Here is a 24,131-nt window from a genome sequence, read left to right on the forward strand (position 1 = left end):
AGTTGCTAGAAGGTGCACCTGTATGCTTCAGGCATAGTTCCTGACCAGGAGTCTGGTGGCCTGTGTGGTTTCTGTTGTCCCAGGCACCTGTTTGGGCCCTCGTGAGCTTTGATTGGTTGGGGCCGGGAGTCGTCTGGCTGGGAGCCAGTAGCCAGAAGTCCTTGTTGGAGCCCAGTTGTCTTGTGCATGAAGCTAAGCCCACCTCTCCCTCTGCGGCCTCCATATTCCCACCTGTGCGTGGGCATTTCTATCCTGCTTTCAGAAGATGCTTGGGGTCGCAACACCCAAGTCTCCATGGTTCTGCAAAGGTAAGGCTGGCAGTGACCAAGGGGAGGCCTCCCTGGTTTCCAGAACTGCCTTCAGAGCTCAACTCAGCTGAGACTCCAGTTCCCTTAATTTTCTTGTTGGCTTTTTCCCCTCCTTGGTTTCTGTTTTTCCCCCCTCTCATTTGTAAATTGGAGTAATAATGTCGTGAGCAGGCCTGCTTAAAGGAGCCATGGTTTTAATGTACATTTTGTGTTCTCCATGGCTGTGGTACCTAACAGTGGTCTATGGACTGGGGGGAAGACATTTCTGGGAATGGAGCCCAAAGCCTTGAACGCGCTGAGCAAGGGTTCTTTTCGTCCACTGAGCTGTGCTCCTCACTCCTGGGTGATCTGTAGAGGAATGCTCCCTTAGGGTCACGGATGCGGAGGTAAGAAGTCCAGGATCTGATGGCTGTACCCAGTGAGGGGGACATGCCACCTCCTAACATCACAGCAGTTGGAGCTACAGGGCTAGCCTATTCCCAGGAGAGGCATTAACCCGTTCATGAGGGTGGACCCAAGCACTTCCTACTCTGCCTACCTCCCCGTGGTGGATTCAATGCTGTAATCTCAGAGATTGCCAGAGGACAGAGCCAGTGTGGGCTCTGTGGTGTGGGCCAGCCAGACCTGTGGAACAAGCAGAGAGGGCCACTGGACAGTTTGTCAAAAACTCAAAATAAGTGGAATTAAGTTTCTAATAGATGGATTTGGGGTTACAAGCTCAAGCCATAGCATGTGCCTGGTCAGCAGTCTCCCACTTCCTTCTGGACCATGTGCCCATCATGAGGGCTTAACGCCCAAGGCTTTAGGTGAGAAAGAGGGGCCAAAGCGAGATCTCAGTGAGGAGGCCGGAGTTGTTCGGGCAGTTCTGGAGTTGACCAGAGTCTGTCTCCCTCGCTGCGCAGGGACTGACCCCTCAGGACTGAGCCAGAACTTCCTCTCCCTCTGTCCTTGTGGGTTGCTAGAGGACACTGAGCTCCACTCACTGGAAGACCCTCTTTCATACCTTCATGTGGGGGACTTCCTGTCCTCCTGTCCTGTCTGGTCTAGTCTGTTCTGAGCCGGGTCCCTTCCCTGCCCTCAGCCCCTCCCCCTCCCTGTTTCTACCCTAGGGTAGGAGCAGGGATTGGGAGAGACTTTTCAGGCCTGGGCTCTAGAGAATTCAATCTGGAACTGGTTAGCATCTGAGGGAAAATGGTGTGGAAACATGGCCCACCCTCCCCTCAAGGCCAGCAGAATGAATAGAAAGGAATGCCCCCTTCCCCCACACACTACCTAAAACCACAGTGCTGGCCTAACCCCTACTTACAAAAGCAACTTAGAAAACTTGGAGAAACTGAGAAATAGGTTTTTGTTTGTTTGTTTTTTGTGGGTGCTGGGAATTGAACCTGGGTCCTCTGGAAGAGCAGTCAGTGCTCTTAACAGCTAAGCCATCTCTCCAGCCCCCAGAGAAATAGTTTTAAAAACAAAATACTTCCACCTGGTTTACTGCCTCACCCCTACTCGGCCAGCATTGGGTGAAGCATTTGGGAGGTACTTCCTAGGTGCTAGCCCCAGGCCAGGCTCCTTATCAGCAGTAACTGCTACCTGCTGTTCACTGAGGTCCTGTTATCACCAACTGCAGAATGTAAGGGCTGGACCCCACCTCCTACCTGGCTGAGCCCCAGCTCCCAGCCTCTGGTGAGGTCCCCAGGCCAACTGCTGACTCAGCAGTAGGGGCCCTCGCTGCTCCGTGTTCCTGGAACTTGGTTGGGTGTCTGGTTTTGCTCAGCTGTTGCATCAGAAAGGACTAGTTCTGCGTGCCCTGCCTTGTGACTCTCCCTGTTCTGTCTCCAGGGCCTTCCCCAGCCTGACCCAAGAGAATTTCCATTGGCCCCAGGGGCCAGTGGGCACAGCCCTCAATGGCTTTCTTGAGGCCTAGACAGCCTAGACAAAGCTGGAGCTCCCAGTGTTATGGCCCGGAAAACACTTGATCTGGAGCCAAAGTTCTTTTGACAGCTGAGCAGTGTCCCCTCGCTCACTCCTGAGACACTCTGTCCCTTGGCTGTTCAAAGCACCATTTCTGGGAAGGCCAGTGGACAACTTTTCAGAGCCCAGTGTCCCTGTCAGCTGCAGAGCCAACAGGTGGTTCTAACTACCTACCGTGCCTGCCCCTCTGAAGACAGCAATCATCTTAGGTCTGAGGCTGGAGAGCAGCAGGAAGCATCTGTCATCCCTCATTCCGAGGCCCCAGTACCCCCTCCTCCCCCCTCCCTCAGCACCGCTCCAGTCTTCCAGCGTCTAGAGGACTTCAAACCAAAGCTGGAGCACACAGGTATTTTATAGGACCTCTTGGGCCTTCACAATGCAAAGCCACGTGGCCCCACAGGCCCTCCTCAGGGTAAATTTAGATCCTGTGACTGGGGACTTCACAGCCTTTACCTTCCTCATGCTAGGAGTGACTTGAGTGTTCTGGCCGTTTCCTGCCTGCCCTACACTAAATAACAGTTCTAGAACTGCCCAGGAGTGGATTCAAGACAGAAACCTGAGGGATCAAGGGAGCCTGGACTGTGAAGGGAAGTAGGGAAGGCTAGTCCTGGACTAACTGGAGGCCGGCTAGGGCAGAGAACAGGCCCACTTCCGGGGTCAGAAACGGGGGTGGGGGGGAAGGGGAGGGACTGGGACCAGAGTGGAAGGCACAGACTGGACTGGACGTGTTTAGGAGGGTGGATCTGTGGGTTGGGCTATTTTCTGAGTGGGTAAGGGTTAAGCCCTTCTCTCTCCCCTCCGGAACTTTCTCCTCTCCAGCCCTGGAGTCAGCAACCTGAGCCAGCAGTTCCCCATGGCCTGCCTGAGTCCCTCACAACTCAAGAAGGTAGGGGCCTGTGGCTGGGAGAGTCAGATAAGGAGGTACAGGGCCTCTAGTGACCCCTGACATTTCACAAAGGGGAGAAGTTTCTCTGGGCATAAGCCTGTGTACATAGCCTGAGGTGGACAGATCACAGACCCTCACCCCCCCACTCCCAGGTGGGGTATGGTGGGGATTGGGGATAGGAGGCAGAGGAGCCAGAATTCAGATTAGCCAATCCAGCCAGCCCCAGGGGCCTGTTGACGAAGGTGGAGAGACTAGACGGGACAGGCCAGTAGATGGTCAGTCCCATGATGAAAACCTACCATACAGGGTTAGGAGTTGGAGTATACACACTTTGGAATAGCCACCCATGAATTCATATGCCAAGACTGCTAATGTTTTAGGTGTTTCAAAGTCCCTCCTGGAGCTATAGATGTAGCTTAGTAGTGAGTGTTTGCTGGGGGCCCTGATAGATTCCAACACACACACACATACACACACACACACACACATACACACACACACATACACACACACACACACACACACGCATGTGCACGCACACACGCGCACGCATGCACGCGCGCGCACACACACACACACACACACACACACCCCTAGTCTCTCACGCCTGCCACTGTTGCTCCAGTTCTCAAACTTGCTGTGGTTAAGTACTCACTGGAAGTCAGTCCTTTTTTCCTGTCTCACAGTATATCCAGGACAGAACCCCTTGTCAGTATCCAGCACTCCCTACCCCCCAAACAAGGTCTCTCTGGTATAGTCCTGGGTATGCTGGAACTAGCTCTGTAGCCCAGGCTGGCCTTGAACTCAGAGATCCACCTGCCTCTGCCTCCCGAGTGCTGGGACTAAAGGTGCGCGCACCCTACCCAGCTCATCTTTGCTTTCTGACCCCCTAGTTTGTCCTCTTTTTCAATGCTGGGGATGGAAGCCAGGGCCGTGTCTTTGCTAGGTAAGCAGTCTATCTGAGCGGCATCCCAGCCCTGAAGATGCTCTTCCTCACCTTATCTCTCAGTCTCAAGATAACAGCCTTGGGGCTATGTCAGAATAAGCCCTCTGTGATCACCCCATGGGCTTCCCACTACACTCAGGAGAAAGCCCAGCTCCTCCTCTGACCCAGCCCTGCCCCCTTCCCTTCCTGCCCGCTCCTCCAGCCCTCCCCTCACCCTGTGCCCTGTTCCTTCCAAGTTTCCCATGTTCTTCCGGTACCCCGAGGCTCTGCACACCCTAGTCTCTGTCTGCAGTGCTCCTTCGTATCTGTGCTTCCCAACGCTCTGTGCTTTCCCTTAGACTTCCTCAGAGCTGCCCTTTGACCCTTCACCTCATTAGCTGCTCTGCCTTTCGTTTTCAAAGCCCACCCTTCTCTCCCTGTACTCACCATGATGTGGGATGGTGTGTTTGCCTGAGGATTAGTGATGTGTGGGTCTCTGTCACTGGACTGTAAATTGTGTGAAGGTGGCTTGTTCGTTACCATGCGTCTGTCTCCTAAAACTGTCTCATACATACTCATGCTTAGTCAAGATTGGAATAGCCAGACGTGGTGGTGCACATCTGTAATGAGCATTCAGGAGGATAACGCAGGAGGATCTTGAGTTTGAGGCCTCCCTGGGCTGCACAAAGAGACCCTGTCTGTAGTGGTATTTCCTCCACCCATAACCTTGGGCTATAGGGTCCAGAAGGAGGCGGTGCTTCTTGCCTTCATATGTGACCCCTTAAAAGGAAAGGGAGGAGGTCACATCCTTCTTCCTGGCATGATTGGACGGCCAGGTGCATTCCAGACAGAACAGAGGATGATTTCAGCTGTTTACTTGGTTCTGTATTCGTGAATGTATTTCCTCAATTTATATCTTAATAAATCCGTTACCCATTAAATAGACTCACGTGGATTGATTTTAACAAGTGTCGCCCAATGTGGGGCCACATAGGAAGGCAAGAAGCACTACCTCCTTTGGGCCGTATAGCCCAAAGTCATGGTCATGGGTGGAAGAAATACCACTACACCCGTCTTCAAACAAACAAACAAAAAGGGGCGGGGCTAGAGAGGTGACTCAGTGGTTAAGAGTACTTGTGCAATCTTGAGGACCACTGTTTGAATCTCAGCACCCACTTAAGCTGCACACACCTATAAGCCTACCTTCTGGGTGGAGACAGGATTACTAGGGCTTACAGGCTACCAGTCTAGTGAAGAAAACATAAGCCCAGGTTCAAGGAGAGTGCCTGCCTCAGGAATAGAGAAAGTGGTAGAGGAGAACATCTAATGTCTTTTTCCGGTGTCCCTGCACATGCATAAATGTGCACACGCACAAGTACATACACACACACACACACACACACACACACACACACGGTTCTGTACTCACACCAACACATTTACACATAAATAAATAAGCAAAAAAGGACATATATATTTCCACATGTCCCAAACCCACTGGAGGCCAAGAGCAGAGACAAGCTCCTCTTCCCTTTCCTCTCGAAGATCTAAGCAGCCGATATTGACTGTTCCTCACTGAGTACCAGACACCCATGGCCAGGCTAGGGGACAGAGCAGCAACAGGACACTCGATCTTGGTTCAGGTTTGTGCTCAAACATGGATCATAAGGAATGGGTGAGGGCAGAGGGAATCTGCGGCTTGTTTCTGCTGCAGTTTCAGGAGGATGGCTTTCTGCTGTTGGAAGGATTCTTGACAGCAGATGAGTGTGAGGCCATGCAACAGAGGATTGGGGAGATTGTGGCTGAGATGGATGTCCCTCTGCACTGCCGGACGGAGTTTTCCACCCAGGAAGATGAGCAGCTTCGAACTCAGGTACCTGGGTCGATGAGGATGGGCATCTGGTGTTTGATGGGAGCTCAGTACCCTCCTGAGGCGGGCAGCCTGGATGGGAGGACCCCCGGCCACAGGCTTCTTCTGATAAGGGATCAGACCTCAGCCAGCTGCATGCCAGGCACCAGGCTAAGGAGCTGTGCTGTATCACTGTTCACTATGACTTTCTACGGTGGGTATTGTTCTTACTTGGCAGATGGAAAAGCAAGGCTTTTCCTTGGGTAATACTGTATCGCTCCAGCCACACACACAGTTTGTAACTGACAGAGCCAGGACTTGAATCCAGCTCTCTGATATCAAGAGGTGCTGGGCTTTGACCTGCTGGGGTTTCTCAAGTTCTCTGGTCACAAAGAACCTTCTGTGACCAAAGTGAGCCCTGAGATTCTGACGGGCCACTCTGGGGTGAGTCATTCCCCAGCCAGACTAGGAAGGCCAGTTGCTTCCTCAGACTGAACACAGTGGCCGGATAGGTGGTTCTTCCAGCCAGTTCCTTTAACCCCTCTTAGTCTGGATTTCTGAGTGGTCCAGGCAACCGTGCTCACTCATACTGATGCCAGTGAGCTTCTGCCATCTGGTGGGCATAAACAGAATTACAGCAGCCAGAAGCTGCCTTCCCTAGGAGAGGGAAGTGTGAAGTCTTCAGAAAACATATTACAAACTTAAGTTGTTGTTGTTGTTGTTGTTCCCCAAATGGAAGGACACACACACTCTAAAGAGTGAGGGGCTGACTTGTCCCCTCCACCCACCGTCTTCCAACAGTCAGTGGACAGCGGAGATAGGAAGAATGGAAGAAAGTGTGGGCAGGGTTGGAGAGAGCGCTAGGTGGTTGAGAGCACTGAACCTGGGTTCAATTCCAGCTCCTACTGGACATCTCACACCTGTCTGTACCTCAGTTCTAGGGGACCTGACCCCCTCTACAGACATACACGTGGGCAAAACACCAATGCACATACAATAAAAAATATTTTTAAATCTTAGGAAAAATTTAAAAAAATGTTAGGGGAGAGAGAGAGAGAGACAGAGACAGAGAGAGAGACAGAGACAGAGAGACAGAGACAGAGAGAGACAGAGACAGAGAGAGACAGAGAGAGAGACAGAGAGAGACAGAGAGAGAGAGAGAGAGAGAGAGAGAGAGAGAGAGAGAGAGAGAGCGCTGGGCATGGTGGCACACGCCTTTAGTTCCAGCACTCAGGAGGCAAAGACAGGCGGATCTCCGTGAGTTCAAGGCCAGCTAGTCTACAAAGTGAGTTCCAGGACAGTCAGGGTTACACAGAGAAACCCTGTCTCACAAAACAACAAAACAACAAGAAAGGAAGAAAAAGACAGGGTGCTGTGGTCTCTGGATGCCTTTTTACTCCATGTATGTGGGTCTTGCTTGCATGCACAGTTGTGCATGTGGTGTGCGGTGTGGGAGGAGTCTAGAAGAGGGTGTCAAACCCCCGAGACTAGAATTACAGAACGTTGTGAGCCATCATGTAGGTGCTGGGAATTGGTCCAGGGTTCTTGGGAAGAGCAGCCAGTGTTCTTCATCGCTGATCCATCTTCCTCCTCCTAAGAAGCCATCCAGTTTCAGCAAAGCTGTGCATTTTAACTTTGCTCTTTTCCCTGGTGACACAGCTACAGTGCTGGGTGGAGGCAGGGGAATGGCACCTCCCTTAGGAGGAGAAACAAAGAAGTGTACCAAGGGGACGTGTTGCCAGCATTTTTCAGATAGAATGTTTATTTTGTTGTTGTTGTTGGGTTTTGTTTGTTTGTTTGGGTTTGGTTAGTTGGTTGGTTTTCAAGACAGGGTTTCTCTGTGTAGCCCTGGCTGTCCTGGAACTCACTCTGTAGTCCAGGCTGGCCTCGAACTCACGAGATCCATCTGCCTCCCGAGTGCTGGGATTAAAGTCGTGTACCACTACCACCCGGCCATAAAAAGCTTTTTTGATTGATAAGATTTTCAATGTATGTGTATGTGAATTTATCTCGTCAAAGCTCCATGGTGGATTAAGGAGCATTTGTAATAAGAGATGTACAGGAAATCTCAATTTGTGGTTTCAGGCACCTGGAGTTTTAATCCATTGTCTATACCTCAATGGTCATGTTTGAGGAGCCCCTGGAGGGGCATCTGTAGCCCTGTGGGGGTGGGCTGCTCCTGATCCACTCCTGTCTTTGTCATGCCCAGCTCTCTCCCCAGCCATTCTCTAGGCCCTCGTATGTTCCCCTCCACAGGGCAACACAGACTACTTCTTGAGCAGCGGTGACAAGGTTCGATTCTTCTTTGAGAAAGGCGTTTTTGACAAGAAAGGTTTGGAGTGGGGCTCTGGAGACATGAGGATTTGTGGGGCTGGATGAGGGTAGCTACTTCCTGGGGCTGGGAGGAAGCTGAGATCAGCTACGTGAGGAAGCTGGACTCCAGGTCTTCTGCCTTTGTCTGTCTTTTGTACCACAGGAAATTTCTTGGTCCCTCCAGAGAAATCTATCAACAAAATCGGCCATGGTGAGCAGGAGACTGGGAGTCTATCGGGGACTTGGGGGGTCCAGCCCCTCGATAGTCCCCTTCCAGGGTCCGGGAAGAATCTACAACCAGCTGATAATTAATCTTTGATGAAAAGAAATGAATCTATGTACACAAAACTCCTTAGTTCATACGCTTTATTATTCTGTGACAGTTCTCTCTCTACACAGCTTCTATTCTGCTCTCATGTCTAGTTCCTTTCTTGCCTGACTTCTTTATATTTATCTACTGTCCCCTCTAGGTTCTATCTTAATTCCTTCATCTAGTTCTGCCCCTTCTAGGTTCTCATCCATCTTGTTCCTTCCCATATCAGCTCCTCTCCCATCTCCTTCTCTCTCTCATCTCGTTCTTCCTCATCTTGTTCTTCCCCATTTGGCTCTTCCTCATCTTCCATCTCATTTCTCTAGTCCTCTCCTCTAGCCCTTCAATCTAGTTCTTCCCCATCTCAGTTTGTTCCTCTCAAGTTCTTACCCATCTAGTTCTTCCATTCTCTTTTCTCTTCTCCCCTTTGTGCCCTGGAAGTCCTGGTATATAAATTGTGTAAAGCTATTACTTAACATCTACCTCTCCTAGGCGGTGTTTCCTTGTGGAATTTACCTTAAATCAGGAGACTTGCCTGTGGGCTGCTATCATTGTTAGTCCTAGGAAGTTGGGCGCCCCCCTGGGTGGTGTCTCCTTGTGGAATTTACCTTAAGTCAAGAGACTCGCCTGTGGGTTATTATCACTGTTAGTCCTCGGAAATTGGGCGACCACCTGGGTGGTGTCTCCTTTAGTCCTTGAAAGTGGCCAAGGGAGATAATCTGATTCCAGAGGAAGCCTTTCCTGAGGCTGTTCTCCAAATACCTGGAATGTGTATGTCCAGAGAGTGATCAGTCCACATTGTTAGTCCTTCTTAGGGAAAAGTCAATTGGGAAAACTATGAAGGCACACATGATTTTCATAACAGAATACAGCTGATATATAACAAGTCAAGTAACACCAAAAACTCCTTGGGATTTGGCTTCCTCTGGAGGAATTCCCTGATTCCTCCAGGTAGTGACTTTGCCATAACCAGCTGAGTTCTTATGATATATTCCTGCAGCCTGCAGCAGGAGTCCGGAAAAGGAATTAGGGCATCTGAGACCTAAAGCGTTTGAGACAAGATCAAAGCCCACCATAAGATGGTAGTTGACTCCAGGGCAGTGGTGGCACATGCCTTTGATCCCAGAACTCGGGAGGGAGGCAGAGGCAGGCAGATCTCTGTGAGTCTGAGGCCAGCCTGGTCTACAGAGTGAGTTCCTGGACAGCCAGGGCTACAAAGAGAGACCTTGTCTGGACCCCCACCCCACCTCACAAGATGGTAGCTGGCTGTACAGCACTCTCCTCAGCCTGAATCTTCTGCATCCTCTGATGTTGATCCCTTGGAACTTCCACCCCAGCACTGGGAAAGGGCTCCATTTGTGGGGCCCCCAAGATGGCAGTGCAGCCTCCTCCACTCTCTACTGCCTGGGCTGGGGATGATCCCTGGGGTTGGGGGTTCTAGCTCCAGCGTCTTCCTGGAGTTTCCTTAAGGGACACCTGATGTGACATCCCAGTCCTTTTTCTAAGACCTCCAAATCAAATGTGCAAGCTCTTACCTTTTTTTCAGGATGACACATGACAACTGGTTTTTAGACTTGTTTTGTTTTTCAAGACAAGGTTTCTCTGTGTAGCTTTGGAGCCTGTCCTGGATCTCACTCTGTAGCCCAAGCTGACCTCGAACTCCGCCTGGCTCTGCCTCCTGGGTGCTGGGATTAAAGGCGTGCACCACCACCACCTGGCATTTTTAGACTTTTTAATTAAACATTTACTTATTTATATACTCTTTCTGTGTGTGGGGGCTCACTGAACCCGACAGCATCACTGGAGGACACAGCTGGTCTTCTCACTCCCATTTTCTAGAGGAGGAGACTGAGGCTTATAGGAGAGGCCTGTTATCTGAGCTCACACAGAGCAAGGGGCGTTACGGAGATTGCTACCAAGAGACAGGCCTCTGTGAGTCCTTTTCACTCTGAGGTGTGAGGAGTCTGGGCTGGAATGAGGTTTCCAGGTGGCCAGAAGGTCATGAGTAAGGTCACAGGCAGACTAGGGGCATAGCTCGATTGGTAGAGTGCTTGCCTAGTACACATGACGCCCAGGGTTTGATCCCTAGCACTGTGTAAGCCAGGCGTGGTGGCCTGTGCCTTTGATGGCAGCACACTCAGGTGGAGGCAGGAGGATGGGAAGGTCATCCTCAGGTACACAGTAAGTCCAGGCCCTCCTGGGACTTTTTTTTTTTTTTTTTTTTTTTTTTAAGATTTATTTATTTACTATGTATACAGCATGTATGACCAGAAGAGGGCACCAGATCTCATTACAGGTGGTTGTGAGCCACCATGTGGTTGCTGGGAGTTGAACTCAGGACCTCTGGAAGAGCAGTCAGTGCTCTTAACCTCTGAGCCATCTATCCAGCCCCATCCTGGGACTTTGATGTTACTAAAGCAAAATCAAACAAAAGGCCCTGGGCGGAGTAGGGTCAAGGTGTCTGCAGCCCTCTACTTAGTTATAAACAAACATAATGTTTAAAATAGGCCTGAATCTGGTGTCCAGGGTGTGGGAGGGCTACACAAGGGCCCAGGCTAGCCCATGAAGGCTAGCCCATGAACCCTGTCTTCTGACCCATAGCTTTGCATGCTCATGACCCTGTCTTCAGGAGCGTGACACATTCTCCCAAGGTGCAGGTGAGTGGGGGCTGGAGGTGAGGGTGGGAGGGTGTGAAGGACAGATATGTGTGTATGAGCAGACAGGCAGTGTATATGTGTGTATGAGCAGGCAGACAGTGTGTATGCATGTATGAGAAGGCCGGCAGTGTGTATGTATGTGTGAGCAGGCCAGCAGTGTGTATATATATGTATGAGCAGGCAGGCAGTGTGTATGTATGTATGTATGTGTGAGCAGGCCAGCAGTGTGTATGTATGTATGAGCAGACAGGAAGTGTGTATGTATGTATGTATGTGTGAGCAGGCCAGCAGTGTGTATGTATGTATGAGCAGGCAGGCAGTGTGTATGTATGTATGTATGTGTGAGCAGGCCAGCAGTGTGTATGTATGTATGAGCAGACAGGAAGTGTGTATGTGTGAACAGAATGGCAGTGTGACTTTCATCTTCCAGGCTTTGGTCAGAAGTTTGGGTCTCCAGCTGCCAGTGGTGGTGCAGAGCATGTATATTTTTAAGGTGAGCTCTGCAGCCTCCCCACACCTCAGTTTACCCTCTGTAAGACAACAGACTGTTCATAAACAGCATCATCTTACACTAGGCCAAGAACCGCTGGAACTGTGGTAGGTTGCTGGGAGGGCATGTGGAGCCAGCCTCTGGCTAAGGTACTTGGCAGCACATAGATGCTCAGGTAAAACCTGTTAGAAGGATGGAAGCATTCCTTGTTCTATTGAATGCTCTGCTCTCAGCTCTCATGGGCCAGCTCAGTGCTACATTCTCTAAGAAGCTGTCTAAATCCCCTGGGAAAAGAGTCTCCCCCCCCACACACACACACACAAGGGTTCAGCCTCAGGCCTGTGGAAGCCTGTTCTAGCCCTCCCATCACTAGTTCTGTTTTGTGATCTTGTAGGGTGGGTACAAACTACCTCAGTGTAGACCTCAAACTCCTGGTGGGTGGGGTGGCTTCTCTTTGCATACAGCAGGTGCTCAGTAGATGGGTGCTAATACAGGGTTGCAGGACCTACAGGACTCAGGCCAAGCCCCTCTCTGCTCTCCTCCGTCCTCACCAGCTCCTTGTCCTCTCTTGCAGCAACCTCACTTTGGCGGCGAAGGTGAGTAGAGACTGGGCTGCTGTGGGAGCCAGCAAGGGCCTCAGGCTGGAGATGGGACAGCAGTGGCCATTGGGTGTGTGAAGGGAGGAAAAGTGCTTTCTGCAGTGTCTGGAATGGGCAAGAACCGGGGCCAGGGCAGCCAGCCACCTTCCATCCCTGCTTAGAGCAGTAGGCTTCGGAGGGGTCCCTACAGCCCTTGATAGAGGGTTCCCTACAGCCCTTGGAACAGTGGTCCCAATCCCAACAGCAAACTTAACTGGTTGAGACCAGAACCCTTGGTCCTTTTCCCTGAGACTTTTTTTTTTTTTTTTTTTTTTTTTTTTTTTGCCAAAGACTGGCTTTGGCAGAGGTTCAGGTCCCAAAGAAGAGGCATGGAGTAGATGGCGGGAGAGAAGGAGACAGCCATGATTTGAGGGTGAATTGGGATAGCTGCCAGCAGCGTTTATTGAAAAAGGAATACACCTTTTATACTCTCGAGTTGCACATAGGATTGAATGGAAGAAAGGGGGCATATGAGTTGGGGTGTGGCTTGAGATGGCGGCAGCGGGTATGTGTGTGTGTGTGTGTGTGTGTGTGTGTGTGTGTGTGTGGTGTTGAGGAATCTGGCATTGACCTTGACAGCAGGCATCATAAGTTCATAATGGAAGGGCCACAAGTTCCTCTAGCCAGAGATAAGGAGAATGACTTTAGCAAGCAGGAACCTTCCTCAAGCCCCAGAGGGAATGGAGGCCCTTATCCAAATGCCTGATCTTGGGAAAAGGACTTCTGGGACCAGACACTATACTTAAGACCAATTTTCATTCCTTAAGGGGAGAAGCACTGAGCCGTTCCCCAATTGTGCCCCTTTGTGTCTTAGTCTTACTCTGGGCCGTTCCCCTCATACACTCCCAAAAGGGAAGGCCCTGATGTCTTACTCTTTTCCCATTAACCCTTACCGTTCTGACTTCTCTACGCTTATTAACTGAACTCCTGTCTTTAACGGCCTCAGGCTCTGGCTCTGGATTGCAGGCCTTTCCTCCTTGGGATCAGGTGTGTCTAGAACACCTGTAACTTTCCCTGGTCTTAGTGTAATTAGGAGGGCACGATGGGATCCCTGGTTCCGAGGTGGCAGGGATTTTTTTTCCAAAGAATTATTTTATTTAAAGAGGCTGCTATTTTATACATTTTCATCCTTTACCAAAGCCTGCACAAAATTTCCCAAAGGGAAAGCCATTAATAGAATCATTAAAAATGAAAGTTAAAAGGTGCTGGAGAAGTGTGGTCTGTAATGTCAAAATGCTAGAACTTTATCAAGCAGCTGTGGTCATCACACAGTCCACTCCATTTTTTTTTACTTTTGTTTGAAAAAGGGTCTCACTTTATAGCTCTGGCTGTCCTGGAACTCACAGAGATCCACCTGCACCTGCCTCTCCAGTGCTGGGGGTAAAGGCCTACACCACTATGCCTGGCTTAAGAAGTTGATTTTCTTTCTTATTTATTTTTGTGTGTTTGTCTGTGTGAGGGTGTCCTTACTGGAGTTTCAGACAGTTGTGAGCTGCCATGTGGGTGCTGGAATTGAACCTGGGTCCTCTGGAAGAACCGCCAGTGCTCTTAACCACTGCTCCATCTCTCTAGCCCCCTCCCTGAGATCTGAAGTAAGTCAACATGAGCCTACAAGGCTGAATTTCTTTAAAAGAGAGTTACTTATGTTGGGCGGTAGTGGTATATGTCTTTAACCCCAGCACTCCCGGAGGTAGAGGCAGGTGGATGGATCTCTGTGAGTTCGAGGCCAGCCTGGGCTACAGAGTGAGTTCCAGGACAGCCAGGGCTACACAGAGAAACCTTGTCTTGAAAAACAAACAAAGAAAAAAGAGTTCCTTTTTTTTTTTTTTTTTTAATTTATATGTATGGGTGTTTTGTCTGTGAACCACGCGTGCAGTGCCTGTGAAGGTCAGAATAGGGTGTTGCAGCCTCTGAAACTGGAGTCACAGAGCTATCTCTCTAGCTCACAAATCTGTATTTTTATTTATTTATTTTTATTTCATGTGTACTCATGTGTTGCCTGTATGTATGTCTGTGTGAAGGTGTCAGATCCCCTGAAACTGGAGTTACAGACTGTTATGAACTGGCATGTGGGTGCTGGGAATTGAACCGGGGACCTCTGGAAGAGCAGCCAGTGCTCTGTCTCTGCCATCTCTCCAGCCTACAAATCTGTATTTTTGATAACCCTGCTCCCCTGACTCGTTCAGTTTGGGGACTCCATGGTGGGTGGGTGGCCTTCTGTTCACCTCTGCCACCAAGGAAGACTGCCCCATTCACGGGCAGCTCCTTCCCCCTTGCAGGAGCCCGTCCGACTCCGTGTGACCCGCCTGCTCCTCCCACATTGCTCCTCCCATCTTCCTGTACCTGCTCTGCCCAAGGCCAGCACATCCAGCTACCCTGGCCATTTTTTTCCCCTCAAAGACTTTGAAGCCCCCCTGACTGGACACACTCCTGGATAACATTGGGGATTTCAAAGCCCCTCTCAAAGTTGGGTACTTAGAGTGCAGTTACCTAGGAAGAACGAAGGTGAGATGGCACCCCGTAACCTGTTAGTGCATCCTGAGCTCCTCTGTCCAGTGGCATCTCCATCCTGGGAGTGCCTGGCATCAACACAGGGAGGCTTTAAAAAGTGGGTGCAAATGGGCTGGGGTTGTGTCTCCTGACTAGTAACACAGGGAACTAGTGCTGAGACACAATCCTGGAATCCCAGCTGCTCGGGAGAACTGAGTTGCTAGCCTCAGCAACTTCCTGAGAGCCTTTCTCAAAACAAAAGCGAAAAGAGGGCCAGGGCAATAAGTCAGTGGGAGAACACTTGCCTAGTGTGCAAATATGGGTGCTGTCTGGGTCTGGTGGCACAAGCCTGCAGTGCTCGTCCTCTGGAGACAGGATTATGAGTTCCAGGCTACACAGCTGGGCCCTGTCACAGAACACAACAAAGAAATGCAGTGGCTTGGTCATTCAGTTAGTGTCGTGCTCTGCCCATATTTCTAGCTTATGCTGCTGGTGGGCCATTTGGTAGTTCGAATCTGCTTGCCCCTGGTTAAAATGATGGCTTCAGTGATGTGGCTGGGATTAAACAATAGGTACTTTTTAGCATTACAAGGTTGGGCCTTGTACTAAGCAATTTCTTAAAAGATTTATATGTTTTCTGTATATGAGTGCTCTGTCTGCATTGTATGTCTGCATACCCGAAGAGGGTATTGGATCCCATTTTAGATGGTTGTGAGCTACTATGTAAGTGCTGAGAATTGAACTCAGGACCTCTGGAAGAACAGCCAGTGCTCTTAAGCACAGAGCCATCTCTCCTGTACTAGGCAATTTTAATAAGTAGTTTTACAGACACCTCTAGCAGGCCTTTGAGGTGGTTGTAATTGGAACCACTCTAGAGATGGAAACTCTCGGGGATGCACTCTCTGCTCAGAGCTTGTAGGTCAAGCAGTGGTGAGCCTCTTCACTGGTGACAGGTTGGCCCTGGGAAGATAATGGAATGAGAACCTGGCCAGGTGAGGCGAGGCCTGGCCAAGGGCTTTGTACCTCACCCCCAGGTCGGTCTATTACAGTCTCCCCTCACCAAGATGCTACCTTTCTGTACACGGAGCCCTTGGGCCGCGTGCTGGGCGTGTGGATTGCGATTGAAGATGCCTTGCTGGAGAACGGCTGCCTCTGGTTCATCCCTGGCTCCCATACCAGTGAGGATCCTGTCTATCTCTGCCCAACCTACCCCCGTGGAGAGGGACATGGGAAAGGAGAGGCTAACGGCTGGGTCCATGTTGGCCCGCAGGTGGAGTGTCAAGAAGAATGATCAGAGCCCCTGAGGGCTCTGGGCCTGCCACTAGCTTCCTTGGGTCAGAGCCAGCCTGGGATAACAAGCTCTTTGTGCCTCTGCCAGTGCGGAGAGGTAGGTGGGGTGCAGAGCACAGAGAGGCAGGTGGCCATGCCTAGAGGTCTGTGTTTGCCCCACGCCTGGCATCCAAAAGGCTCCGTGGTGCCTGCCACCTGAGGGCCATGGAATCACGGAATGGGAGGTGGAGTGCTGGTCCTGGGCTTGGATGTGAGCAAGCAGTCTGCTTCCATCAGGCTTTGGAGGTCAGGCTACAACCCGGACCCTGCTTAGGGGCTATTTCTTGGAGTGGATGATTGAATCTCAGCCTCCATTTTCCCAAGTGGCCAGCAATGATTACAGGATGTTTACAGGGAGTCTGTGAGGTGCACAAGTGCTCAGTGGATGTCGCAGGAGCTCCCTGCTTTTCCTATGGAAAGGGAATACTGGGTTCCAAGTCAATGTCACCAGATCCCAGCTGACTGATTCCCTCACCCAGGGAAGGGAAGCCCTTATTATTATTATTATTTGTTTTTGTTTTTTTGAAACAGGGTTTCTCTGTGTAGCTCTGGCTGTCCTGAAACTTGCTCTGTAGACCAGGCTGGCCTCAAACTCACTGAGGTCCACCTGCCTCTGCCTCCCAAATACTGGGATTAAAGGTGTGTGTCACCATGCCTGGCCTGGGGGAGGCCCTTCTTAAGGCTTCTTGAGGCAGGTCAAAGTGGAGATTTGATCCCAGGCAAACCTCTGTCTAACGGTGTGGGCTCATCCTGGAGCAGGCATGTGAGCCTGAGCTTCTAAAGATAGGAACAGAGAGGGTGGCGGACACTTCACCCTTTGATGGAGGAGGGCCATGTTCTCCCACTGCCTCGGGAAGAGGAAGGCTGTGCTGTGGGGCTGGTGGTGACTTGCTGGTGACTAGGTGGTATTCCCCGAGGGGGTCTGGTCCTGATCCATGGAGAAGTGGTGCATAAGAGTGAACAGAACCTCTCCGACCGCTCGCGCCAGGCCTATACTTTCCACCTCATGGAGGCCGCTGCCGGCACTGTCTGGAGCCCAGAGAATTGGTAGGTAGCAGGGTTGGTGCGTGCCTCAGAGAACCTCCTGAGAAGACCCTCCACACTAGACACAGTGATCCCTTAAGGCCACCTCTTGCTCTCTGCAGGCTCCAGCCCACAACTGAGCTGCCCTTTCCACCACTCTACATATAAAGGCCCTGGCAGGACGGGCTGGTCCCCTACAGAGAGAAGCTGTCAACACCAGGGCCTCTGGCTGCAACCTGAGGGCACATCTTCCTCTTTGGCTTTCTGATGGTGTCTATGACCCTTGGTCCAGCAGACAGGGAGCCAAAAAAATGAAGTGACAGGGCGGCAGCCCAGGCTGGGTAAAGGGCTTCCTCCAAAATGTTGTCTCACTGCCACCGTTCTGTCCTAAAGCAGCCTCTGAAGTGGCCTCTCAGCAGTGAAATGATTCTGGTTGAGTTTCAGTTTTCTCTTGAGTGGAAATTACTGTGTAAAGCACTGAATAAAAATGACTTGAAATATATTTTATGTGTATGGGCGTTTTGTGTATATGTCTGTCTGTCTGTACACCACCTGAGTGCAGTGCCTGGGAAAGCCAGAGGTGTTGGATCCCCTAGAACTGGAGATGCAGATGGTTGTGTGATGTCATGTGTCTGCTGGGAATTGAACCCCGTCTGCAAGAGCAGCCAATGTTCTTAGCTGCTGAGCCATCTCTCCAGTCCCCACAAAATGACTTTTGAACATAGCTTCTCCATCCATTCTTCTTTTACTAGCAGCCCTGCAGAAAGCCATCAAGGGCACCCCACCCTGCCTGGTGTGGTTACACGCAATAATACTGAGCAATATTTAGTGGGCACTCACTGTGCATGGGGCTTTATCTCAAGTCCTTACAAGGAGGCAGGGGAGGGGGGCAGGGGAGCTTCTTATCTGTGTTTATGGACCCAGGACTTGACCAGGAAAGGGCAAGTGACCTGCCCAAATTATACAAATGCTTAGCTATCCTGTTCCCTCCAGGCCTGAGTGTCTAACCTCCAACCCCTTTGTCCTCTGCTGGAAAGTAGAGAGACTCCTGGGGCTAGGAATCCAGTCTCAGATCTTGATAGCTCTGTGTCTAAGGCCAGTTTGCTCCAGGGTCCCAGGTCAGGTCCTTCCTCTCTCAGGGCCTCTTCATTCCTGTGTAACAGAGGTCAATGAGGGCCTGCAGGGCCACTCCTGTGGGTATGCTCAGCAGCACCTTCTAGAACAACTACTAGATTCCAACCCTGCTTAGCTGGAGACTGGCCAGATACTGCAAACAGAGAGGAGTTAGCTATTGCAACCACCGATTTTTTTTTCCTTTTTTAAAAGCAAAAAACTTCCTTTCGATCTCAGCTATAGGGTATTTGCACAAGGCCCTGGGCTCCGTCCAGTGTCACACACACAGTTTTGTTTTTTGTTTTTTGTTTTTTTTGAGACTTTCTTTGTGTGCCCTTGATCTCACTCTGTAGACCAGGCTAGCCTCAAATTCACAGAGATCTGTCTGCCTCTGCCTCCTGAGTGCTGGGGTTAAAGGTGTGTACCGCCACTACCCGGCTTAAAGACTAACTTGTTTTTTATGTGTATAAGTGTTTTGCCTGCATGCATGCCTGTGTGTCACATGTGTGCTTGGTGTCTAGAAGAGGGTGTTCATCCCCCTGGAGTGCCAGGAGGTTGTTAGCTGTCATCTGGGTTTTGGGAACTGTGTCTTAGCAGCTGAGCCATCTCTCCATCTGAACATGGGACCAGTGCTTTTATCCAATGAGCTATCTTGGCGACCTTTTAAAAGAAGTATTTTGAGCAGGGTGTCATAGTGCAGGCCTTTGATCCTAGAGGAGAGACAGAGCAGGTGGAAGTTGGAGGCTAGCCTATTAGCAAATTTCAGGCCATCAAAAGCTATGTGAGACTCTATCTCAAATATATATTATATATTTGAGATATATATAATATATGTATATATATTATATATTTATAATATATATTTGAGATAGAATTTCATGTAGCCTAAGATGACCCTGAACTTATTTTGTAGCTCAAGATAACCTTAAACTTGTGATCCTCCAGCTTCTGCCCTGAACGGCAGGGTTATAAGCTTGCCTCCCTCCCTATTTAAGAGAGGCCCAGCACAGTTCTACGTTCTCATTCACTGAGTCACCTGCCTGGCCTTGGCAGCCATGTCTGTAGCCAGGTCTAGTCCTCTACCAACTGGAAAGCCCAGAAGAAAGAATGCTTGCAAGACCAGCCAGCCAGGGAGTTGGTGAGCAAGCTGGCACCCTTTCTCCAACACTGGGCCGCCTCCTTTGACACAGAGAGGGGAGAGAGTGAAGAAGCGGGTAGTTACTTGTTGGCCCTGGAGGAACGGCCCAGTGCTCTGAGGGAAAGGGCTTGGCAGTGACTGCCAGGAAGAGACTCCAGCTCTCTAGAGCTCCAGTCCCAGCTTCTGGCCTTGGGAATCCTCTGTTATCTTCCCACTGATGGCAACTGTTCATTTGTTTAGGCAATAGCTACCAAGTTCTTGCCACAGGGTCAGGCTCTGTGCAAACCCTGGGAAACGTGGAGACTCAGGCGTGGAACTAGACAGCCTGTGCCCACACCCGCAGTGGAACTGTTGTGAATTCTCCAGGAACTTGCCAGCCTCTGTGGATCTGGACTCTGCACCAGAAGAGATGAATACAGGTTCTTCCTAGTCCAAGGAGAAGACACCACATGCATTCAGCTCTTGCCTTTTGGGTTTTCCTGAATGAAGTCAGGAGATGAAAGGTCACTCCTGTTTCCAAGTATGACCTATCCTCCTCCTATTTTTTTTTTTTTTTTTTTAAAGATTTATTTATTATGTATACAGTATTCTGTTTGTGTGTATCCCTGCAGGCCAGAAGAGGGCACCAGATCTCATTACAGATGGTTGTGAGCCACCATGTGGTTGCTGGGAATTGAACTCAGGACCTTTGGAAGAACAAGCAGTGCTCTTAACCTCTGAGCCATCTCTCCAGCCCCTCCTCCTCCTATTTTGCCTGGCTTTTTTTTTTCTAAGACAAGTTTACTCTTGGGTAATAGTGACACTTTCCTGTACTGATTTCTGGTCATAGGTGGTCCACAGGCTGAATACTTAAAAGAAAATTATTAGTAGTGTATGTGTATGTGACATCTGTGGAGGCATGCATGAGCTAGCACACACATGTGGAGGTCAGAGGACAATTCTGGGAAGTCACTTCTCCCCTTTCACCTTCAGGTGGGTTCTAGGGACTGATCTCAGGTCCTCAGCCTTGTGTGGCAAGTACTTTTTCCCACTGAGCCATCTCGCTGGCCCCCAGGCCAAATACTTTGGATACCTCACACCTCCTCTCAATAGAGCCTTCTAAGCCGGGCGGTGGTGGCGCACGCCTTTAATCCCAGCACTCAGGAGGCAGAGGCAGGCGGATCTTTGTGAGTTCGAGGCCAGCCTGGTCTACAGAGCGAGATCCAGGAAAGGCGCAAAGCTACACAGAGAAACCCTGTCTTGAAAAAACAAAAACAAAAACAAAACAAAAAAAAAAATAGAGCCTTCTAGTATCCAGTGAGGGTCAGGCTGTCATTATTCCCATCTTACAGATAGAAGAATTGAGGCTCTGACTCACCTAAGGCCATACAGTTAACCTGTATGGCCAAGGATTCTGATCAGATTTATTTGACACCAGACACCTAAGCATTAGGCTTTCTGTTCTGCTGCCCCCAAGGTCCACTCCAACCATGCCTTACCCAGACTACAGGATGGGGGCTCTGCAACATACTCAACTTCCCTAAATTGGTGTATGCCCTTAAGTATTTTTGTTTTCTAATTATCAGCAAAAATAAAACCAAGAGAGCTTTGCTTGTTTATTTGAAGTCTGAATCAATTGAAAAAACCAAATCTGCTTTTCACCTCTGGGTTCTTGGTGTCCAAGTTGCTAGCTGCTGTGGGGACCATTCATTCTTTCTCCCTATTTCCCTGCTTTCATCATCACAGCTGCTACTACTAGGCCATCAGCAATATCAGTAGGTAGAGAGGCAAAAGGAGATTGTCTATCTGAGTAGTGTATGCTTCCAGGAGGGACACAGTGCTGATGGATCCCAAAATCCAAGCATAACTGTAGTTCAGGTCTACTCCACTGTCAAAGATTAAGATCAGAGCTACAGAGATGATTTGTGCAAATATAGATGTCATAGTCCCCTCAAATGTTTTCTTAGTTCCTGGCCAGTGGATCTCTCCCATGGTGCTGCCAAATATGGAGGCCACAGTATCACCCACACCCACAGCCAGGACCCCAGCATAGGGGATCAGGGCTCTCGCTCCTCCCAGGCTGTCCTTCTGTGTACAGGGCCTGGGAGTCAGCCAAATGGGAAGAGACATGCCCAGAAGCAGGTAGATGTGTGTTAGGATAAGGGGTCCACTGTCTCGTTCATCCAGGAAGAGGGACAGAAGGCTCCGCAGAGTGTGACCCAAGGGCTTGATTCGGAAATAGCGCACATACTCCAGGAAGATGAAGACTGCCAGACATACAGTGGCAGCCACATATAGCAGTGGCCGGTCAAAGATGATACCTGGGATGTAAGTGGCTACCACAATGAAGTGGAAGTATTTTCTTGTAATGGTAGGAGCCTTGTGCTTCTTGGACTCAGAAGCTGACCGCTTGGCATTCTGGTACAGCACCACCATGCAGGCCATGGTGGCCAGCAGAGACCAATAGGCTAGGAGGTAGATTCGAGTTTTTGTGTAGAAGAGGAACTGAAGAAGCCAGAGCAGGGGGTTCCTACGAATGAGCCAGTGCAGCCAGGGCAGAACCACACCGAGGCCTAGCACACAGGTCATGAGGTGGAAGAAGATGGAAGAAGCCCACGTGCCTGAGTCCATGAAGACAAAGAGGGTGCTGAAGAAGACACCCATGAGCACCATCCCTACCACCACCACCAACAGGAAGAAGTCCACTGGGTCCCCTTGGCTTTCAGTCAGAGAGCGCTTGATGAGTTGGTTGAGAACGAAGCTAATGCCACCCAATACCAGCAGTGCTTCCCCAGGAGTGAAGCATCGGGGCAGCAGGTACAGCAGGATCATGTTGAGATAAACAAATATCAGCAGGACTTCCAGGACCTCGATCACCTCGCCCACACTGAGGGAGTGCTTCATAATATAAATGATAATGCCTCCGGCCAAACCCGAGATGGCACAAGTATTGGTGGGCACCGGGCGAGTGATGCCCAGTGCCAACACCGAGGAGAAGAGGGCCACTGCCATGCCAGTGGCTGCAACCACAATGCCGAAGCGCTCGAAGTACGGGTTCCCCGCAGCCTGGCAGCGCTCCTTCATGACTACCCCAAGCAAAGGCATGACCATGGAGGCCGGCAGCAAGCCACTGTTCGCGGACATTCGGAACTGGAAAACGGCATTCCCCTGCTGCAGCAGCCGGTCCCACTTGTACTGGACGTAGAAGGCCTGCACTGCGAGGGCCACGGCGCACCAGGAGTATCGGTCCCACACCACAGCGTGGATGCTCAGCACCACTGCGAACACCACGGCAGCCTCCGCCAGCACCGACCCGCTCAGCGGAAACCCAGACTCCGGGGCTGAGGGAGGGCACTGTCGGGTCATGTCTCTAGGCCTGGGGCTCTAGGGGCGGCTTGGTGACTAGGGACGCCTTGGCCTCTGGGGCCCTCAACCAGCCAAGCAGAGTGCAGCAACTTCACCCAGCCAGCAACCTCCTCCAGCTTCCAACCAAGAGGGTGCTCCACCTCGGGCCACTCTGAGGCCTGACAGCCGGCGCCCAGTCACCCTCCACCGCTGCCAACCTACGGTGTAGCAGACGTGTGCACTCTTCACCGCTCACAGGCTGCACCGCCTCCACCGCGGACGCCTCTCAGCCCTGGGCAGCGCCATCTTGACAGTCCCATCCTGGGCCCGCCCCCGCCGCCACGTGACGGAGAGCCCCGCCCCTACCCGAACGGTGCGGGGTCACGTGGGCCCGGCGCATGGGGGCGGGGCTGGGGCGCGCGCGCGAAGATGGCGGCTGCCGCCGGTGGGCCGTGTGTGAGGTGCGGAGTGGGGCGCGGCGGCGGGGGTGGCCGTGAGGCGCCGGGCGGGAGCAGGGCGGGAGTTGGAAACGGGATTCAGCGGCAGTGGCGGAAACGAGCCCAGGCTGGGTGGACGGACACCCGCCGGCGAGGCGGTTAAGTCCAAACCGTCCCCGCTCGCGGGGCTGAGGACACTTCTGGAGCGGGCCGGCCACTCTCCCTTCCCTTTCCGCGGTCCGTATGCCTCATGTCTCCCCACGCCTCCTCCATCGTGCTCCTTGTAGGCACTGCGGGACATTTCGGGGTCGCCTGGAAGACACCCCCTACCGGGCCCCGCCGTAGCGTCCCCGTGCTCTGCCCCGCCTCGGGTGTGCCTTGCCCACACCGCGGATTCTTCCCGCGGGCGTCCTTAGTTCCCGCCTTCTTTTATTTTTGGCTGATGCCGGTATTGATTCAATCAGCAGACATGCCTTCATCTTCCAGGCCATTCCGGGTGTTGTGCCAGACTTCGGACACAAGATGAATTATTACAAAACAAACACACGATTCTCACTTAAGGAGTGTTTGTTTGTTTGTTTGTTTGTTTGGAGGCAAAGTCTCTTGTACCACCGGCTGGCCTTGAGCGCCTATCTTCTTGCCTTAGTGCGGAATTACCGACATGAATTACAAGACTTGCTTGCCTTTAAAGAGCGCTTACTAGCGCCAGACCCTGGGAAAGTGCCTTGCAGGCGTTATCTCATTCATTTCTCACAACTAGGAGAGAGGCGCCTCCTGTTACACATGACTCAGAAGTCCAATTCATACATAGATAGCCCCCCTCCTCTGCCTCTCGTGGTAATCCCCATGAGGATTCCGATTGAAGGCTGTCAGACAAAAACCATAACCAGACCTCTGTGCTCATTACATCTTCCATATTAGAGACAATACTCCCCA

The 24,131-nt window shown here is 51.1% G+C and overlaps 3 protein-coding genes and 1 long non-coding RNA gene across 7 annotated transcripts in view; 2 read left to right on the top strand and 2 right to left on the bottom strand.

Moving 5' to 3' along the window:
* Nucleotides 1-485: 485 nt before the first annotated feature.
* LOC131907952 (uncharacterized) lies at nt 486-2,063 on the bottom strand. The gene is made up of 3 exons (XR_009378509.1): nt 1,958-2,063; nt 847-932; nt 486-656 (listed from the first exon to the last, which is right to left on the bottom strand). It is a non-coding gene; the product is annotated as an uncharacterized LOC131907952 (long non-coding RNA).
* Nucleotides 2,064-2,970: 907 nt separating this feature from the next.
* Phyhd1 (phytanoyl-CoA dioxygenase domain containing 1) lies at nt 2,971-17,685 on the top strand. Of its 3 annotated transcripts, none has more exons than XM_059259971.1 (11): nt 2,971-3,159; nt 5,830-5,957; nt 8,190-8,265; nt 8,410-8,457; nt 11,158-11,213; nt 11,644-11,706; nt 12,278-12,299; nt 15,881-16,009; nt 16,102-16,218; nt 17,078-17,207; nt 17,306-17,685. In XM_059259971.1, exons 2-11 carry the CDS (start codon nt 5,859-5,861, stop codon nt 17,349-17,351), a joined length of 786 nt encoding a protein of 261 aa, XP_059115954.1. In that variant the 5' UTR covers nt 2,971-3,159; nt 5,830-5,858; the 3' UTR covers nt 17,352-17,685. The 3 variants fall into 3 exon arrangements, with proteins under 3 accessions (XP_059115954.1, XP_059115953.1, XP_059115955.1); XM_059259970.1 differs by having other exon boundaries at nt 2,979-3,159; nt 5,799-5,957; XM_059259972.1 differs by lacking the exon at nt 16,102-16,218 and having other exon boundaries at nt 2,980-3,159; nt 5,799-5,957.
* Nucleotides 17,686-21,016: 3,331 nt separating this feature from the next.
* Dolk (dolichol kinase) lies at nt 21,017-23,079 on the bottom strand. Its single transcript, XM_059259018.1, has one exon. It carries the CDS (start codon nt 22,777-22,779, stop codon nt 21,169-21,171), a length of 1,611 nt encoding a protein of 536 aa, XP_059115001.1. The 5' UTR covers nt 22,780-23,079; the 3' UTR covers nt 21,017-21,168.
* Nucleotides 23,080-23,119: 40 nt separating this feature from the next.
* Nup188 (nucleoporin 188) overlaps nt 23,120-24,131 on the top strand; it is a 57,305-nt gene continuing 56,293 nt past the window's right edge. The window contains exon 1 of one of the 2 annotated variants that reach the window (XM_059259974.1): nt 23,120-23,219. In XM_059259974.1, coding sequence (XP_059115957.1) covers nt 23,188-23,219 — 32 coding nt within the window. In that variant the 5' untranslated portion in view covers nt 23,120-23,187. The remainder of the gene's footprint in view (nt 23,220-24,131) is intronic. The other variant, XM_059259975.1, reaches the window with a different exon arrangement.

Source organism: Peromyscus eremicus, chromosome 4, assembly GCF_949786415.1.
Source record: "Peromyscus eremicus chromosome 4, PerEre_H2_v1, whole genome shotgun sequence".
Classification (NCBI taxonomy): domain Eukaryota; kingdom Metazoa; phylum Chordata; class Mammalia; order Rodentia; family Cricetidae; genus Peromyscus; species Peromyscus eremicus.